This window comes from Erythranthe guttata, chromosome 13 (genome assembly GCF_056151865.1).
Source record: "Erythranthe guttata isolate IM_541 chromosome 13, IM_541, whole genome shotgun sequence".
Lineage (NCBI taxonomy): Eukaryota > Viridiplantae > Streptophyta > Magnoliopsida > Lamiales > Phrymaceae > Erythranthe > Erythranthe guttata.
The window spans coordinates 19,463,962-19,479,847 of record NC_142545.1 but is presented as its reverse complement, the minus strand read 5'-3'; the positions used below and the strand labels follow the sequence as shown (position 1 = coordinate 19,479,847).

Sequence of the window (15,886 nt, the reverse complement as noted above, 5' to 3'; positions counted from 1 at the left end):
TAATTATGTTTCTTCTTATATTAAAAATCTTGCTAATGATTCTGCTATTTTATATGATAGGCTTAAGAAGAATCCTTCTCCTTGGAGTGATAATCACACTAAGGCTGTTATTAATATTAAGGAGAAAGTTAAAAACATTCCGTGTCTTATGCTTGCTAACCCTTTGTGGGAAAAATACGTCGAAACTGATGCCTCAGATTTGGGGTACGGGGGTATTTTAAAACAAATCAACCCTAATAATAAGATTGAATACATCATTCGATTTTATTCCGGTAAATGGAATAATGCTCAAAAGAATTATTCTACTACAGCTAAAGAGATTCTTGCTATTGTTAAATGTGTCCTTAAATTTCAGGATGATTTATACAATCAAAAGTTTACCATTAAAACTGATTGTAAAGCAGCTACTTTTATGCTCTTTAAAGATTTTGAACATAATGTTTCTAAACAGATGTTCGCCCGATGGCAATCTCATCTTGCTTACTTTGATTTTAACATTGTTCATAAACAAGGGAAAGATAATCATCTTCCAGACTTTTTAACTCGTGAATATATTTCTTCATGACAGACATGAGCTATCCTGGAAGACACCCTTTTTCCTCTCAAAGAGGAAGGGGAGGCAGAGGTTTCCCCGTTATTCAGCAAGGGAAGAAATCCCTTTACAACCAGAATATTTCTGGTATTGGTTCTTCTTCAAAAGAAGACAAGGTCCAAAAGGAGTTCCAAGAATTCCTTAGACAAAGAGGAAAAAATATACCAATGGAGGAAAATTCCTCAAAATCAGATGAAGAAGAATCATATTCGGCAGTAGCTCAGAAAGAATACAAATTCTTTGACTCCCCTAAGAGAGAGCTGATCTTAGTCATTGAAAATGACGATGAAACATTCAAAGAGTCCCCATGGATTCTCATGGATAAATATCTTCCGGCAAATTGTTGGAAGGTCGAAACTTACAAGACAAGAGGATTCTATGAGAATATCCTCACCAGCCTGGGGAGTGTTGATATTCAACACTATCCTCCAAAGAGTAAGATCATTAACTACTCTAAATTTGTTATTAAGAAGATCATCTCCATCCAAGAATGGGGTACTTCTCCTTTTGCAGAAAAAACCATTACCAATGAAGTAACTAGGTCAGTCTTCCAATACAATTATTGGGATTACCTGCAGAGTTTTTATAAAACCCTTTTATACCAGAATCCTAAGCATTCCCACACCTGGCTTATAAAGCTTTGCGATAATATCAGTAGGAATCAAATTCCAAACTGGCTTTTCTCTTGGTGGGAAACTTTTGGTGCTATGGCAGAAATTTTGCCAGAAGAGATTAAAACTCTCTTAGAAGAATACTCCATTAGTTTTTCTTCTTTCAAAACTCACAATACAGGTAGTAAAACTATTTGTATGTTTTTTGTTGATTCCGGAATCCCATGGGTTTGGAAATGGAAACCACAATTTGGGTTTACAACCAACGGTACGCCGTGTTTATGGAGAATCCATACGACAAGGTTTTGGAATAACTTAAATGTTATTACTCCTGGCTCCAATGAGTCACCTTTACAGGAAAATATCCAGAGGATTAAATCCAAAATGGAAGATCACAAGAAGATCTCTACTAAGAAGACTTCATATAGTCTTCCTTCGTTCTCTGAGTTCTCCAAGCAGTACTCGGACATATTCTCTAAAGAAAAAATTATGGATCTTTATATGGACCATATTAAGAAGGATTTATTCGATGATATCGACTTTTCTGATTCAAAATCAGATGCTTCTATGAGTTCTGTTACTGACCTCCAAGATGCTCAGGACCCTAATGATGATTATCAAGATCTTTCTTTACAAGAAAGTTTTGATTTACTCAAATCTTCTCTTAAAGAGAAAATTAAAGGAAAGGATTAATGGAAGACTGGGAAATTTTTCTCGTACGCTTCAGCTCGTCACCAGGTTGGAATATCTGGAAGGTTCCTTTTCATGTTAGGTTCGATGAAAAATCTAACGAGATCACAGATAAGAATTATCTCAAAATTCTTAAAAAGAAGATTACGGCCCTTGAAGAATTTCTCCTAATTGAAGAAAGGATCAGACAGAGAAACAATTTTGTTGTCCAGTCCTTAGAAGATTTTAAGAAGACTCTAAGACTTCTGAAGAAACAAGCTTCTTTGATGGCGATTTAAGGAAGATTCAATCTTAGAGCATTCCAGCAAGATGCATCTACAGTACACGACAAATTAAATTTCGTCATTGCTTACACCAGCAGACCAAGCACTGCTTATGAATAGTAAAAACACTATTCACACTTTTTACTATTCACGCTTTTTTATCTTTTTGAAATCCGGGGTTGATGTCCGGCTCTTTCTTTTTCTATTTATAGTGGGAGTTTTCTTCTCCTCAGGCATCACTTTTTTAGACTCTCTCTCTCTTTTTAATTTTCCCCCTTGTATAATTATTGTGTGCAATATAAGTTTGTTTGGAGTTCTTGGTGTTCGTTAAGGTACTCTTTCTGGTACTTTTTCTTTTATTTTCAATGATTGCCGCCTCAATGGTCGGCTAAGTTCCTGTATTAAATCATGGCTTGACTCAACATTACTTTACTATCATGTGCATTTGTGAAATGTAAGAATTATTTTACTTAAGATATCAAAGGTAGAGATTGGTTTAACCAGAGGGTATGAGGTTTCCAGTGATTTTCATAAGTTAACCATGTGGGCTTGCCTTGTTTGCCGTTATGCCGATGTGAGGCGCAGGCGTTTTCGGGCGTTAAGCTTTTTTCAGGTTAACTTATGGACTATGGATGTCCTCAGTAATATCCGATCTGTGTTTCTAAAAGATCCAACAGGATACTAATGATATATTAAGCGATCTTGTTATTATATGGTATCAGAGCCATGGAAGTAAAGTATGTTTTGTTCTTTAGTCATGATTTAATACATTCTAAATTGATGATGAATATCTTCAAGAACCATGATACTGTTAAAAACAGTATGACCCAGGAATATGATGTTCCTGAAAATCTTGATCTATTAAATAGATGGACTATCCCAATTATTAAACCTAATATGGTTTATAAACTTGGTACTTTCGAAAAGTTAGGGTTTAAACAAATTGTTAAAACCACTGAATCTTCTATACCTCTTCATGAATCTGAAATGGTTATAAAATTACTTAGTAAAAATGATATTTTACCTTTTAAAAGAACTCATAAGTTCTTACATATTGGTTGTGTTCAAGTTGCCTTTAGGCCACTTACTTTGAACGGATTACCAGAAAGTTTCCTTGCTACCCTTAGAGATGGTAGAAATCTGAACTGGAAACAATCCCTTATGGGAATTATTGAGTCTAGCTTAGCTTTAGGACCGGTCTATTTTGACGTCTATCCTAACTTATCTCTATCCTTATCAGATAGTAATATTCTTGAATCATTAACATTAAATGTTAAAACTCATGGTTATAATTACATACCTGGTACTGAAATTATGTGTATCTGCTATCGTTTATATTATAAACCTCTATTTACACTTAATCCTATGTGTAAAAGAATTGAAAAAGATAATAATGAAACTATCTTAATTGAAACAAATTTTAGTAAGTCAAACGTTACTACTAGGAGATCTATCAAATGGGAGGAAATTATTTTTCCTGAAAACTGGATTTTAGAACAATCTGTTCCCAAGATCCCCGTTATTAATAGCAACTTTCAACACATCACTCAAAGTAATGATGGAATCATTAAAATTGGTTCTAATAATTTACTTCGAAGAAGTTCGACTTCTTATTCTGGATCTAGATCCAGCCACTCCTTCATCTCTCCTTTAGATTATGAGGTAGATCTACCTTATACCTCTAGAGCTTCAACTTCTGCTTATAGAGAAGATACTGTTAAAAATAACAATTATGAAAGAATCGTTATTAATGAAAACAACATCATTCATAAAGATGAAATTGATCCCGAAACAATTTCGGATTGTAATTTTAAGATTTAAATGGATTTTAAAACCATTCTTGATTTCTCAAAGGGTTCTTCGATAAGAGCTCAGATTAATGATGAATTTAATAGTCCCAAATGGGATAATTTTAGAACTTGGTATTTTAAATCCTTTTCAAAAACCGATTTAGATTACTTTGTTGACAGTTTTTATAAATTCTGCACTCATCATAATGAAATTACCTATTATGTTCCTTGGTTCATAAAAACCTTTTACATTAACCATGTTTCAGTTATTGAAAGAGATTTTAAAATTATCTCTGGTGGTATGCAGAAATCTATCCACCCTCCTCATGTTCCTTTTCAGATTGAGAAAAATGGCAGAGTTTTTAATTTTCTTCCATTTTCTAAAATTATTGAAAATGATGTTTTACAGGTTACAGTTAAGAATATCAATTTAATGATTGAGCAAAATAATTTTTGCAATCTTTATCTTTCAATTATAGGTGAAGAAATAATATCTTTGCATGATAAAATTGACAAAATTCTATCTCAAACTAAGACTCAGACTAAGTCTGATTTACTTGATAAAAGCACCATTGTTAAGACTGCCTCTTCTATACAGTCTCCTGTTGAATTAGACAATTTCAAAATTGAACCTTCTGTTTCTGATTTTGAAAAAATCATTTCTAATAAATTTAGTAAATTAAACATTTCTACTTTAAATAGTGATTTTGAAGAAAGTCCTGAAACCAGCTCTACTAAAAATGACAATACATATAGTATTAGCAAAATGAGATGGGCTGATAAGCCCAACCTTTCTAAATTCTATTATAATAGACCTACTCCAATGGATGTTCTTCATGAAGAAAACGAAAACTTCTTCAATACTTCCTATTCAGGAAAGAGCATTTATGAATGGAATATTGATGGCGGTAGTGATAAACATATTATTACTCAATGCCATCGCATGCTTATGTATGGTTCTGCTTGCAGAATTAGTGGTAACAATGATTTACAGACTGCTCAAGCCATTACGGTTGGGTTTACGGGCCAGCTTAAAGGTTGGTGGGATAATTACTTAAATAATTTAAATAAACAAGAGATTTTCTCTTCTATTAAAATTGAAGATGGTGAAACTAAACCAAATGCGGTTTACTCTCTTGTTCTTACCATTCTCGAGCATTTTACTGGTAGATTTACTAATAAATCTGAAAACACCAAAACTCTTCTTTTAAATATGAAGTGTAAAACCCTTTCTGATTTTAGATGGTACAAAGATACTTTTCTATCACGCATCTTCGATATTCCTGACTGCAATCAGGATATTTGGAAAAACAAGTTTGTTGATGGTCTTCCTTACTTGTTTGCTGAAAGGATTAAAAAGGTCCTTAGAAAAGACTCAGATCATATTGCATATGAGGCTTTTACATTTGGCCAAATCGTTAGTACTTGTATTCAAGAAGGACTAAGTCTTTGTAATGAAATCAAGCTAAGAAATCAGATCCGTAAGGATAATCTGTTAGAAAGAAAACAGCTTGGTCATTTTTGTGACCAGTTTGGCCTTGACAATCCTGGCAAAAAAGATTTTCATAAGAATAAAAGAGAATTTAATCATAAACCTAATTACAGGAAAATAAGAAGACATTATGATGATAATAAACAGATTAACCATTCTAGAAATAAGCAAGATAACGACAAGGGAAGAAATCGTTATCATAAAAAGAGGTCCTACAAAAAGGATAGTAATTTTCTTAGCAAAATTATTTGCAGAAAATGTGGTAGAACAGGTCACTATGCTAACCAATGTTATGCTAAAGATAAGATTAAAAATCTTGATATTGATGATAATTTAAAAGAAACCCTTTATAAAATTATCATGAATTCTGAGGATGATACAGATTCTAATAGATCTGATTCCTCTCAAGAATCGGATTTTTCCGATGATATTTCTACTAAGAGTAATGAATGTAATAATTGTGCTCTTGGTAAACCCTGTCTTAATTGCATCAAAGATACAGATAATCCTGTTGAAGATGAATATTATAAACTCATGAGTCAGTTCCAAGACCTGAATATAAATGTTTTAACTAATAATAATATTCTTGACTTTCTTAAACAGATTAAGGATTCTAGTTTAAGAGATAAGGTCATTGACCAGTTACATGATTCTGGTCCCTCAACTAGTAATACTAGCACCAGTCTCTCTAGTAAAATTGATAATAATTATTACAACATGGGAGAATTAGATAACCTGCTTAAACTTAGGAGTATCAAGAATTGCCCTATTACTATCAACGATTTAAGTCAAGAGATTTATAATCTTAAAAATGATATTAAGATTCTTCAAAAGAATAATTCTGAATTTTCGTCACGGCTTTCTATTATTGAAAAAGGCAAAGAAAAAGAAACTTTTACTGCTCAGCCTCAGTTTATTGACTCCGATGAGTTTGACAATTTAAATAAAAATCATTTATCTACCATTAATATCATTATTTCTCAAAAATGGTATACTAGGATTTCTCTCCTTATTAATAATTCGTAATGAAATCAAGCTAAGAAATCAGATCCGTAAGGATAATCTGTTAGAAAGAAAACAGCTTGGTCATTTTTGTGACCAGTTTGGCCTTGACAATCCTGGCAAAAAAGATTTTCATAAGAATAAAAGAGAATTTAATCATAAACCTAATTACAGGAAAAGAAGAAGACATTATGATGATAATAAACAGATTAACCATTCTAGAAATAAGCAAGATAACGACAAGGGAAGAAATCGTTATCATAAAAAGAGGTCCTACAAAAAGGATAGTAATTTTCTTAGCAAAATTATTTGCAGAAAATGTGGTAGAACAGGTCACTATGCTAACCAATGTTATCTTTTTATATATATATATATATATATATATATATATATATATATACATATATGTTCCCGTCTTGTTTTCATATCGTCAGTTTGAATATACCTTCGTATATATATACATATATGGTCCTGTGGCTACACATATGATGGGGGAATTTTTTTTTGATATGATGAGGGAATTCGTTATTATATATATATTATATATGTATACAGTATATATACTGTACGTATACATATATATACATGTACACAGAGAGAGAGAGAGAGAGAGAGAGAGAGAGAGAGAGAGAGAGAGAGAGAGAGAGAGAGAGAGAGAGAGAGAGAGAGAGAGAGAGAGAGAGAGAGAGAGAGAGTGACAAACGAATTTACATAGAGATTTCGGCATTGACCATATATGGCTAGAACAAAGAGAAAATTCAAAAAAGTAATTCCACCACTATTCGATCATATATATATATATATATATATATATATATATATATATACAGGGTCCAGTACTTACTGCTGGAAATCATCTTCTTCTTGCTCCGAAAGAAGCGCACTGGGACCAGAGTTCTTTCTCAAGGTAATCATTAATTATCTCGATATATGTACATATGCATTCAATAAATATCTGTAATTTTTCAGTCCAAGAGTAGTAATTATAAATTAGAGATACGTACGGATATATATATGATGATTATATATTCCAAGATTGATGTATGATCATATATAATATCTTCTTGTTTTGTAGAAGTGCGAAGAACAGCTTGCATATTTAATTGGAGATCATTGAGCAATATTAAAAAATAGTTGATTCCAAATATTTATTGGAAATAAGCTAAGGGAATTATATGAATCCCAACGGAAGCGCATCTGCAGGATCATATGTATTTATTTCACCTGCTCGTAAGTCTACACACAGTCACGCACATATACACTTCTTTAATTTCTGATCCAAAAATATTATCATCTCATATATAATATAACACAGAGCTTATACGTATATATATTGGAACAATATATCGCGCGATCGAATTATTAATATTACAAGAATTTCCCACCATTATATTTTATCTGATGTGTGTGCTATCATACATATTAATGGTATCAGGATTAATTCTCCCTAATAATGAAAAACATTTGATAAAATTACCACCAGATTTGTCAATGCACACACGTTTGGCTTTCTCTCATATATATGGACCACTAATAATTTTCTCATGAAATATATAATATATATATTAGTAGACTTCAAGTCGGTCAATATCAATTAAAAAAACATTAAATATTATAATCTTCTTTTCCAACTGGTCATGAATTAATTAAGCAAATTCTATACATCAAGTACGTCCTTATAAGATTAGGTTAGTTTAAAACATTACTAATTGTTTCAATTCAACGTATATTATTAATTAGCTAGGTCCAAATAATTTAACAAACTCTTTTTTTTTCATATATATATATATATATATATATATATATATATATATATGGTTACAAATGTATATCAATATTAACTACTCTTAATATATATTACTCCTAATAAGATCGATAATATTAATAATAATAATAATATAGGAGAAAGATATTTCACTCAGTTTGTGCCCCTACATAAAGCTGCACTAAAAGGGGATTGGGACGCAGCTAAAGAATTGCTGATAAAAGATCCTTCATTAGTTAAAGATTCCTTAACTGAAGGAGGTGAAACTGCTCTACACATATCTGCTGTCGAAGGCCATTCCTTTTTTGTTCATAATTTACTTAAACTGATGGAAGATTCCGACATCGAAATTCTCAACAAAAAAGGAACCACCGCCCTTTGTTTTGCTGCTGCTGCTGGAAACCTTAATATCGTCAAGCTCATGGTACATAGAAACCCTAATTTGCCAACAATCCGTGGTCCCGATGGTGTTACCCCGCTCTATATGGCTGCCTTTCTCGGACACACGCATGTCGCAGACTATCTTTTTCCTTTATCGGATTTCCAATCTTGGACCGTACAAGATCAAATTACCCTTCTAACCACAACCATCGACTCACAACTCTACGGTAGTTAATTCAGTTATATTTCTATATCCGTTTAATTTATTCTCCCGATCGATTAATTAATTAATTAATTAATATAGGCCTAGCTATGACCATTGTGGACCAATGGAAATCGTTGGCTGTAGTTGAAGATAGTAACGGCGAGACTGCGTTACAAGTGCTTGCGCGGAAGCCATTAGTATTTTGTCGCAGCAGTAATACATCACAAGGACTTTGCGGTAGAATCGCCAGCGCAAGTAATAATTTTATTACTCTATACTATTTGATTTTGTACGTGAGCGCGTGTATATATATATTTTTTGAATAATTTATGTTGTACACGTATGCCAGTACTTTTACGTTACAAGAAGGTGAGGACGCATGATATACGCGCACCATGTGATGCATATACATTGCTCGATTGCCTTTGGAACATCGTGATATGCCAAGAAGAGGATGTCGAAACCGCAACAGTAGTTACCAAAAACACGACAAAATTATTTTTCATAGCCGCGGAATCAGGGAATGAAGAATTCCTGGTGGAACTGATTCGTCGATATCCTGACTTTCTCTACAAAGTGAACGAATCGAAACACAGCATATTCCATATCGCGGTTTTGCATCGATACGTGCAAGTCTTCAACTTGTTGTACGAGCTACGTGGTGCCAAGGATCTAATGGCAACTTATGTGGATAAAGATGGTAATAATATGTTGCACTTAGCCGCTAGATTAGCACCTCAAAACCAGCTTAATCTTATTCCAGGTGCTGCTCTTCAGATGCAACGTGAAGTAGTATGGTACAAGGTAACTACTATGCTACTACTCATTACATTCAATTTTCTTTGTATGGGGAGTTTTCTTTTTTTAAATTAGAAGAGAAAAAAAAAACAGGGGTTTGAGATTGCAAGAAACACTTATACAGCAGAACCTCGATAAATTTGGCTAGTTTAATAAAGGTCGTTTAACTGTATATATATTTGCTTAATTAAAATTTTGATAGAACTTTTTGATAGAAGAATGTGGTAATTTATAATATCAGGAAGTAGAAAAGATTGTGCAGCCGTCGTACAGAAACAAGAAGAACTCGTCGGGAAAAACACCGTGGGAATTATTCGTGTCGGAGCACGAAGACCTGATGAAACAAGGAGAAAAAATGATGAAGCAAACGGCGAAATCGTGCATGCTGGTGACCATCCTGATAGCCACGGTGGTATTCACAGCCGCATTCACTGTTCCGGGAGGGTACGACAACGAGAACGGGACACCGATTCTGAAGAACCACAGGTTGTTTGTGGTTTTTCCGATATCGGAAGCGGTGGCGACTCTGTCGTCTCTGACATCGATGCTGATGTTCTTGTCGATACTGACGTCGCGTTACTCGGGGAATGATTTTCTGAAAACGCTGCCGTTCTGGATGGTGGTGGGAGTGGCGGCGTTGTTCGTGTCGATTGTGGCGATGATGGTGGCGTTCTGCACGTGTCTTTTGTTCTATCAACACGGGTTCGGGGCAGTGACTGTGCTTCTGATTACGTTTGCAAGTGTGCCCATAATATTCATTGTCCTCAAATATCCTCTCTTGGTTACTATACTCCGCTGCACCTATGGTTGTAAGGGCCTCTTCCGCTCCAACAATCGTTTGTTGTCCTAGCTTTTTTTTTTTTTTTTTTTTTTAATTTTGCATCAAACCTTTTATTTCAATATGTATAATATGCATATACTTGAAGTTCAATATCTGATTAATGTTTCATTGTGTATTAGATTATTTCTTTTTTCTGTTTTTTTTTTTTCTTTCGTTCATTCCATTCCTACGTTTGTTAATACTATTGGGATAAATTACGTCCAGCCCCTAAGGGGTCAAGCCCCTAAGGTAAGGTTAAATTACGAAAAAACACTTTATGTTTGGGTAATTATAACCACCCGTCAACTATGAATCTTCTTACACGTCCATATTTGTGGTATCAAATTTAGTGAAATCTTTTGGATTATGTGAAATATTCTCCAGTTTGTACTCGTTTTACCTCATCCGAACTTCACATTTTGAAACAAGATGATCATAAGATGTGTCTTTTGGTTTGTAATTATCAAATTGTGGTGCATTAGAAACTGCATTTTTGCTCAAAACGGGTATAAACTAGGAAACATTCCATGGAATTTAGAAAATTTTGTTGAATTTAATATCATGCAAGAAGATTCATAGTTGAGAGCTGATTGTGATTACTCAAACATTAGAAGTTTTTTCATAATTTGACCAACCTCAGGAGGTAACAGTAATCTGAAATGATTTACGCGGCAGCAAAATTACGAATGTCGTTCACAATAGTCTTTTCTTTCTCTCTCTAAAAATCCTCAATTCCACCCAAACCCCAAAATCCCCAAAAGCCCCAAAATTCACAAAAACCCTCAACCTCTCTCACAAATCCTCCAAAATCAGAAAATTTCTTCAATTTGAAAGGTAATTAATCATCTAAAATAGTTATATATATTGAATTTGTGGTTAATCATGTGAAAATCCCCTGAAAATCGCGATTTATGGCTATTTTTAGTGTTGGATTTTCGAATTTTCCACGCCCAAAATGGGTGTGGGAAAGCAGTTTCCACGCCTGATTTAGGCGTGGAAACAGCTTTCTCACGCCCATTTTGGGCGTGGAAAATTAATTCGGGCGTCCGGTCTAGACGTTGGTTCTGGACCGGTCGTCCGGTTCAATTTTTTTTTTTTGCCCAGTATAATTGAAGTGAATAATTATATTTAAATAAGTATAAATTTATAAACATGCTGTAGTTTAGTTGGTTAGGCCTTTTGTCTAACAAACAATAGGCCCGTGTTCGAGTCCTTGATGCAACGCGTATTTATTAATTTTTTGCCAGTATAATGAAATAAATAAGAATTTGTAATCAAAACGGCAGTAGCCTACTTGGTTACGCAAGCAGGCGTTTACATTGCAACAACCCGGGTTCGATTCCTTGTTGCAGCACAAATTTTTTTTTTTTTAAATTAAAACACAGTCAGCACTCGCACCCAAACCGGGCGCGGAAAGCTGTGTCGCGCGCCCAAACCGGGCGCGGGAAGTACTTTTCCGCGCCCAAACCGGGCGTGAATCGAGATTTTTTGCGCCCAGTTTGGGCGTGAAACGTATTTTTCGGCGTCCAAATTGGTCGTGAGTCTCGTTTTCGCGATTTAAAGAACAAAAACGAACAAATTTTACCTCATTGGATTCCGTATCTCGATCCTCATTCGATGCACTCATTTTTTTTTGCAAATGGCTACAATAACATGAGTTTTGGAATGATTTCTAATATAAAAGCTAAAATTGTAGAGAGAGAAAGAAAGATAGAGAGTGGATTTTTTAAAACGACATTCGTAATTTTGCTACCGCGAATATCACCTCCCAACAGTAATTTACCCATATTTAGGCTGCAAAATAACTCTCGTCCTAATATTTGGGCTGCATTAGAGACCACTCCAGAAATTAAGTGGGATTATTATTATAGTTGGCCCAAATTTGTTAGTAGATAAAATAACATTTTTAATTGGGCCTGTGCTTTATAGTTTATACATTAACAAATCAAAACATTTTCCAATATAAATGCAACTAAAACATTTGTACAATTAATAGAACTTTTTTTTTTCTTCTTTGGTCTCAACAACGACATGTAAAAGAAAAAATATGAACACGAACAATCCTCGTTCTTATTAAGTTGGGCCGTAACCCAATATATCAAAGTAGATTATTAATCCTCATATACCTCGAGTAAATAGAAATTAATTCACGAACAGGCCCCACCTATTTTCTGATATGTGTCTCGTAGGTCGAAAACCCTCAGGCATGTGTACGTAATGTAACAATTAGTAAAGTTGATTCCTAAGAGTTGGATGTCGAACCTATATGGAATAATTAAATATCTAATACAAATTAAATATTAGATTTTCGCTATTTATGATCCTATCTAACCAAATCAAATTGAGTTGGTGATTATCGTTAAATAACATAAATTATCTAAATTTCTATACTGACCAAATCTTATGGTCTTTGTAGCGTAACATTTTTCAAAACGAAATCTAGACAAATATATCTGAATAAAAGTGTATAAAGTAGGTAGGCCGTGATAATTAATTCATGTCGGTGCAAAATATTAGGGGATAATAGAGGCCTAATTAATTAGACTATGATTGGTTAGTAATTACTAATTAATAACTATCTTAAATTTAATACTAAAATCAATCCACGGTATTTTATTGAGTTGAAATAAATCAATAATCAAATACTAAAACCTAGTCATGAATTTAAAAAATTAAAAGAATTTTCCATGTTATTTTATGATGGTGATTTTGGGATAATTTGATTGGCCCACTAACTTTTCTACCAACATCAGCAAATGCAGTCCAATCAATTCTTCCGACTATAAATGTAAGATGGGCCCCACAGGATCTAATTAATAATAGTAATTTTTGCCGCTTTCGTAGTGGTACGACAATGTTCCCTCGATTTTGATTGTTTTTTGACTTGATAGCCATGCAAATATTATATTATATTATATTATACTATTCAACTAAAGTTCGAATAAAAAAATATAAAATAAAGTCAAAGTCAATCACATCAATATGATGACGATGACAAACGGATATGCAAAACGACAGAGTACCTTTTTAATAAATTAATTAATTAATTTTGACGGTCTCATCGTTCACCGGCGTCCGACCCGATTAAGATCCATCTATAGAAATTGATAGCAAGAACAATATAAAATTAAACAAAGAAAGGTGGTGCGTACACATACATACCGATGCACACACAACCATATATTATATTATATATATTCCTAGCTAGCTGTCTCCCCAAAGGCGAGCTCCGCCGCCACCGACGGGATTAGTGGAGTAGAGTGCGGCTGTGCTCGATGCTCCGTTTCCGGCGGCGGCAAAGACATATTCAGCAGCGGCGCGATTGTTGGAAGTGGCCGAGGCAGCAGTATGGTTTTGTTCAAGTAGATGGGCTAACACGGCGTCGGATTGGGGCTTTTGATTGGCTGAATTGGAGGGGGCATATGAGGAATTAAATTTTACAAAACCTATTTTTTCTGCAGCAGATCCCATGTTGATTCTATGGATATTTAGATCTTAATTATGAAAGAAATAATTATTTTTTTTTCTTTCTCTTTTTTGGTAAAGAAATAAGTGTTTTTGATGATGATGAAATAAGCGCCATTTTTATAGGAGTGTGCAGAGGGTTAATTTAGTCTTTTAGGTACTGGTTAATTTATAAAATGGTTAAATAAATAAGAGTTCAATTGCTTCACGGTGAAGTCTGTGGTGAATCGTTGAAATGGAGGGGGGTGTGGGGGGTGGTGGGTTGGTTTTGGGCGACATACGATTTTCTTTTTTTATTTTCCAACCCAAAATTACATTTTTTTTTGGGGGGGTATAATTTCGAGTTATTTAATTACAATAACTGCTTTAAAAAATTAAAGATTGAAAGTTGTGAAATAAAATATTATTTTTTGCTCCATATATAATATCTCCACGTCGATGGTCGATGATCGTTGTTGCTTTTTCTCTCATGGTATTACGAATTACTGTGACATTTTTTTTTTATTTTTTATATAAGTTTGTTGCACGGAATGGGGTTTTAATTTTTATTGAATGGGTCTACAACCTCTAACTTCCACGTAATAGTGTGGTGCAAAACAAATAATGTTATTTTATTCATTTTAGCTTGGTGCTGGACATTAATTAATTAATTACTATATATATGTTAGTAAAATTTTATTTATAGTCCCATATTTTTTTCTTTTCAATAAAATATGTGTAGTTCGTTTAAACTTATAATTAAGTAGTTATTAAAAGGTTGTTGTAGTAGTTGCACGCAACAGCGAAGCCATAAATTCTAATCAGAGTGTATTTAAAATTTACGGAGTTCAAGGCAGCGTCCTAAATTATTTCTTTTTTTTGATTAATTCACGTAATGTAATATAAATTCAAAAAAACAACTTGGGCTTTTTTGGTGGGCTATATTATTAAAATATATGAGTCAGCTGAGCCCCACCCTTGCCGAAGGTGGCTTCACCACTGTTTAACTTTGTTGCATGCACCTGCACTCGTTATGGCAAAAAGCATATTTTTCTTTATTTTTTTATTTTTTTTTTCTTTTTCTGTTTTATTTTTTAAATAAAAATGCGGCTCAACTGCGTTGAAAATAAAATTGCAAATTCGTATTTATTTTTCATGGCAATATTATTAGGTAACGTTATGTTCATGAATTCATAATCATGTTACGAAAATTTGGAAATAATAACGTCCATAAATTAAATCAAAACAATTAGCATAACTTTCACTCTTTTCACACTTGGGCCGTCTACGTGGTAACCGCGTCCTCGTAATTGCCAGCTCTCTGGTTGACTGTTGTGGCTATTGATTATTTATTATATAAAGAAACTTGTAAAATTAATTTCTATTATGACGTAACAAATAAATAAATTAAACAAAAATCAACAACTCATGTGGCTTTTGAAATTGGGCCACATCTTGTACTTGTCGGTTTTTGACTTCAACGACACGTTAAACTTAGAAATGGAATAAAGACAATGAACAAGCATTAAAATATATATTAAAAAAAAATACAAAAAAATTATTTGCCGCAATCTAACTGGTTTGACAACGTTGATTGTAACCGAAAACAGAAACGAGTAGTCAGTAGATATTATTTTTTCTGTTAACAGAATGAAGGGAAAAGAAAAAAGAAAAGAAAAAGAAAAACCATTTTTCACATATTAATTATGTTTTGACCGGGTATTTATTATACATAGAGCATCCACAATTCTCAACTGTTTTTCCTCACCTACTCGTTTTGATCCTAGTCATAAAATAAGTAAGAAAATTGAAAAAAAAAAATGGTTAATTCAATAATTATTTTTCTGTTCCCTATTTTTGTTTCCTGGAAACGTTCACGAAATCACTACAATGGAATGGCCCAGTTTATGTTATTAATAACTAATAAACAACTTTCTTTCTCTCTCACAACTTGTGTGAGACAAAGAAATATATATGTATATTAATTAATATGCATGCCTATCTTCACTATAACCTTCTAGACGAGTTATGTC

At 33.4% G+C, this 15,886-nt stretch overlaps 1 protein-coding gene across 1 annotated transcript; it reads left to right on the top strand.

Annotated features, from left to right (window-relative positions):
* The first annotated feature begins 7,090 nt into the window (after nucleotides 1-7,090).
* LOC105950947 (uncharacterized) lies at nucleotides 7,091-10,538 on the top strand. Its single transcript, XM_088812001.1, has 6 exons — nucleotides 7,091-7,347; nucleotides 7,516-7,670; nucleotides 8,343-8,813; nucleotides 8,891-9,046; nucleotides 9,141-9,595; nucleotides 9,831-10,538. Exons 2-6 carry the CDS (start codon nucleotides 7,616-7,618, stop codon nucleotides 10,437-10,439), a joined length of 1,746 nt encoding a protein of 581 aa, XP_088668127.1. The 5' UTR covers nucleotides 7,091-7,347; nucleotides 7,516-7,615; the 3' UTR covers nucleotides 10,440-10,538.
* The last annotated feature ends 5,348 nt before the right edge of the window (nucleotides 10,539-15,886 follow it).

Bases quoted from the DNA above. Each gene is read 5' to 3' on its own strand.
- LOC105950947 (XM_088812001.1), top strand. From the start codon at position 7,616: ATGAATCCCAACGGAAGCGCATCTGCAGGATCATATGTATTTATTTCA. The intron at 7,671-8,342 runs GTAAGTCTACAC...ATAATAATATAG, and splicing joins TGTATTTATTTCACCTGCTC to GAGAAAGATATTTCACTCAG. The intron at 9,047-9,140 runs GTAATAATTTTA...CACGTATGCCAG, and splicing joins CGGTAGAATCGCCAGCGCAA to TACTTTTACGTTACAAGAAG.